The sequence below is a fragment of the Geospiza fortis genome, unplaced genomic scaffold, assembly GCF_000277835.1.
Source record: "Geospiza fortis unplaced genomic scaffold, GeoFor_1.0 scaffold270, whole genome shotgun sequence".
Taxonomy (NCBI): domain Eukaryota; kingdom Metazoa; phylum Chordata; class Aves; order Passeriformes; family Thraupidae; genus Geospiza; species Geospiza fortis.
In genome coordinates this window covers 57,460-62,179 of record NW_005054422.1, presented here as the reverse complement: position 1 = coordinate 62,179, position 4,720 = coordinate 57,460, and the positions used below count along the sequence as shown (strand labels likewise).

The following is a 4,720-nucleotide window of genomic DNA, read 5'->3' as shown; positions in this document are numbered from 1 at the left end:
GCACTGGTGTCAGTGGGTGGTTGATTGGTTTTTAAGTCTTCTCTTTCCTGTTTTGAGCTTTCCAAGTTCCAGTAGTACCAGTCAAACCAAATTTGACAATTAGGTCAAGGGTCTGTAAGTGCTAAAGTTTGAGCCTGAAATCCCTTTTTTAACATTAATATCCTGCTCCGAAGAGTTCCATCTCCTCCAAGCGCACCTCCAGAAACAATTCTGTGTATTTGTCCTCACTGAAATGTAACTTGAGTTCATGCTCCAACAGTCATTAGTACCAGATTTGAGCAGTGCTGAATTACAAAGAACTACAAACTGCCTCTTGATCAAGTGCAGACAAAGCATCTGTAAAACTAGCCCTGTCCAAAGCAGAGAACATCCCAAACTTGATGGTTTGCACCAATTGTCGGAGAATGGAAAATACTTGATCTGATGGCAAGTGATGACAATGACACTTCGTTACTCATTAAAACTTTCTGAATAAAAGAACAAAGAGAATGACTTTATACCAAGTCTATGTGTTTTGCTTCATCTGTCTGCAGCATTTTGATTCAGTATTAGGAACAAAAAGTTTGGGTTTGGGTACAACTGAAACATGGCCTGGATCAGAAGCTGATTTTTATTTTTGCAATAAGTCAAGTGTGGTGTTCTGAACTACTGAGACAGCCCCACACATATGGTCACAAGCCAAAGTATCAGTGCTTAGCAGTAATACTGAAAATGCAGTCTGCATCTAACTAAAGGGTTATTCATCATGTGACTTGAACAGCATCTTCAGTCAGAGATGATTTTTGCACAGACATTAAATAATTGTGCAATTCTAATGACTCACTGGGAATTTACAGGATGTAAATTCTTTCAAGTTTTGTTAAGCAAATGTTGCTAATAAGCAGTAGGAGCATTATTTGAATGATTATATAAGAAATGGCTATTGTTAGGCATTTTGATAATTTTTTCTTTTTTTTCCTTTTTCTTAGCAATAGAGGAAACAAACATACAGAACACTTGAGATAATCAGAGATCTCAGGCTTTATGTCTTGTTGAGTCTACACAGTTAATATCACTTCTAAACAGATAAAAACTCATGTAAGAAATACTTAAAAGAGCTGAGCTGGAATTTTGAAACGTTTCCTGCCAGGGAGAACAGTAACATACCCTTTAAAGGTTCCCTTGAGGGCTTCTAATGAAACTAGAATGAAAATCTTAACAGTGACATAATGCACATTAAATACAATGTATTGAAATTAAGGTATTTCAATACTTTAAATTCGTGTAAGTGAGATAATTTTGATGATAATGTTTTCTGTTATGGATATTGCTTGTTTCCACAAAACCAAATACATTGTTTCACTTTCAGGATCTTACTGATAACTGCAATATTGCAATGAGCATTTTGGTGATTTTTAGAGTTTTTCTGGGCTTCCTCCAAATTTAATGTATTAGCTATGTCTGAGACAATGCTGACCCTTTTAACAGTATTTAATGAAATTGCAATTTATATTCCAAAGCAATAGTTCCTAGTTCAGGTATTTTAAAGCTTTGCAAAACTCTTTTTAGTTAGGAAAATATTGTCTTGTAAATAAAGAGATGGGGCTTCAGAACAAGGCAAAACAATTGTTTAAGCTTTTTCCTGGTCAAAGCAACTATTATCACTTTTTGAGTGTGCTCCACCTCAGCTATGGAGGGATATTAAAAACATGTTTTTTTCCTCTTCACATAACTTTCAACCTATTTAAATTGATTTTAATATTTATGTTAGACGTCCAGTGGAACAGTATTTGGATGCCTGTAGCTGATTTGCTAAGAAAATCCTTTCTAATTGAATGCCCTGGTGTTCACGAATATCAGTAAAACTCATCTTTTCATGTGTGTTTGCATATAACTTTATAATTTCATGTTGCAGTTCTGAAAGGGAGTTCTTTGTTCTTCAGATTCAGATTAAAGCACGATTAAAAAGTTTGTGACTTTTTTTTTTAATACACCTTAAATCTTTGGGATTTGAGAATGTCTGAGGATTTCAAGTAATACCAATAATATTTACTGTCTTCTGTACAACTGTAGAAGAGAATACAACATAAAAGTGAGGCATAACCCAGCAAAGGACTTTGCCAGTTTTTCATAGCAGAAAACTCAGAGTTCAAGAAGAAAGAGCTTCTATGGAATAAAAAAGGTTAAAAAAATTTAAGAGTGCATTACTTCCCTGTTCACAAGCACCAACACAGAACCTATAAATAGTTTGAAATATAAATTAAAACAAGTTTCATGCTAAGATATCAGAAATCGTGATTTATTTTCTCAAAGACTTTATACTCACAATCTCATCTCCTGGCAACCAATATCCTTCTTGTTCAATACCAGCTTTTGACCCTTTACACCCCACGGTCAGGGTTTCCACAATGAGACCATCCTTGACTGCTAAACTCAGCTGACGTGTGGTTTCTTTTGGATGCATACCATGGACTCGGGACATGTACCTGCACACAAAGCACAAAAGCCTCTTAGTGTTAGTTTTAAATTATAAAATGGGTCAGCAAAATATACACATTTTCAAATGAGTTAAAACAATACACATTCTCAGTTTTAGTTTGTTTTTAAACAGTCAAAATTTATCTCGCTTCACCCTTTCCTTCAAATCAGCTTTTTCCTCTTGCAGCTTTCATGCACACATTTAGACAAGTAGTAGCACAGTAAACTCCGACCAAAAAAATCCCAAAATTAACACATATGGTGCTTGGGCTTGTCTCTGTCACATCCATTTGTGCCCTTTAAATTATGTTAAACTTGCATTTCGCTAACACCTCCTATAGCATACATACCACAGAATGTACCAATAAATTTTTATGATGCTTGTGTGTACAAAACATTTAAGAAAAATGGAAAATTTATATATCACATATGAAAACTCAACAGCTCAAGTTACTGTGCTAAGTGGTTTTTCTCCTTTTCTTGAGTCAACCACAATGATCACATTGTGACAAACTGCCTTGGTGAGAAAAAAACCACATGTAGCTTTAACTGTGTATATACATGAGATTCAGCTGTGTAATGTTGACCTTTATCCAGTCTAATTTGCTTCTAGGCCAACACCAAATATTAACTTGGAGTAAACAACATAAAATTATCTTCTCTCAAATAAAGATGACCTCTCTGCCTTAAGGTCATTGCAATTCAGGGTTTTTAACAAAATTCTGAGAACATATCTAGAAGTTGCTGTGCATGGAGAGCTGCAATCAGCAGATACATGAATAGACATGGAACCAATAATTTTGTGGAAAATATTTTCCTAGTTATGGATCTCTTAAAGTTACAGAGCTAACTGAATTTCTCTCCATTTTTGTTTCTCCAGGTACTCTGTCTTCACCTGTTTCCTAAGAGAGAAATCTGTAATTTGCCTGCTTTAAGACAAAGCTGTCCTTGCCTTCCTGCTTCATAATGAATTCCAGCAGCCACGATTCCTTTGTGACTGTCATCACAAATACCTTCACAAAAAGTAATTATGATCATGAGCAAACTCAAGAAAGATTTATTTTAAAGCAGCAGCATTGCATTAAAAAAAGAGTTAAATCAGTTCATATTATTTTAATAACATGGCTGACAGCAATTTTTAATGCCTTAGAAGTTACAAACTTACAATAAGAAGTGAGAACCACCCCAAATGGTCAAATCTTCAATCAATCCCTCCCTTTGTAGACATTTGCCTTTCAAACTTCGTACTGTTTTGTATGAATAAAGTTTTCCTTTCCTGCTTTCTCTCTTAAGCTTTTGCTGGACCTGGGTTATGCTAATCTGATATTTTTGTTTTGCTCTAAACTGTATATAAAATAGTATAGTAGATTTCTGACTGAGTGGAAGTATATATTTGTATAGTTAGTTATACAATAATCAGAGCAGCACAGGACATTTATGAATTTCTGTGGTATCAGAGGCATTTACATAAATGCAGCATGTTTGCAGGATCTTTGGGCTAATTTTTTTTAGGAGAAAAACTCTTAGAGGCAGATGATGCCATTTCCCATATTTTACAATGTCTACCACAACATGGTCCAAGCCTAATTGGTGTGTGCATGCTAGCACTGTATAAAAGGCAGGCAATTGATACAGAAATGACAATATTCTGTGCAAGTCTGTGTTCCAAGCTAATATATATGAATCTTCTGGTGGTTTGCACATAGGGCCAAAGGGCCAAAATCAGAATATAAGGCATTTCAGGTCTGTATCACCTTGGCTGGATGTTCATCTGCCCAACCTGATCCCTCTCTACTTCCACAGAAAACAAAACTCAACATGAGCACCTGTTCAAGTGAAATTAAACACCACAAATAAGTTTTCAAAGTTATCCAAACTCCAAGGTCTGAACCAGGCAGAGACTCAAGTCTATTTACTTCACTTTCAAACAGAGTGCAAGTGAATACCACTGGTCTATAGAAGCATAAAGTGTTGAAGCTTTAAAGCCACATGAAAACAGCTCATTTGCTTATATAATCATGTTACATGTACTTCATGTGTGTGTGCACATATGGACATATTTAGGCAAACACAACTAGCTTTTTGAAGTGCAAATCATCTTTCTCAACATTTGCTAATGTTACTCTTTTTTCACCAAATCTCCATTTTAAACTCAGTGGTAACAATGTCTCTGACAGAGCCATAGCATTCACATGTCTGTAATTAATTCAACTTAACAGGTCTCAAAATACAGAGAATGGGCTAACTATCATTCTTCCCATTT

The 4,720-nt window shown here is 35.2% G+C and overlaps 1 protein-coding gene across 4 annotated transcripts in view; it reads right to left on the bottom strand.

The window, feature by feature from the left end:
- The window catches only part of ZMYND11 (zinc finger MYND-type containing 11), a 61,326-nt gene that overhangs the window by 41,454 nt on the left and 15,152 nt on the right, over window positions 1-4,720 (bottom strand). For all 4 annotated transcript variants that reach the window (XM_005426729.2, XM_031061699.1, XM_005426730.2 and 1 more), the window contains exon 2: window positions 2,306-2,465. In XM_005426729.2, coding sequence (XP_005426786.1) covers window positions 2,306-2,465 — 160 coding nt within the window. The remainder of the gene's footprint in view (window positions 1-2,305; window positions 2,466-4,720) is intronic.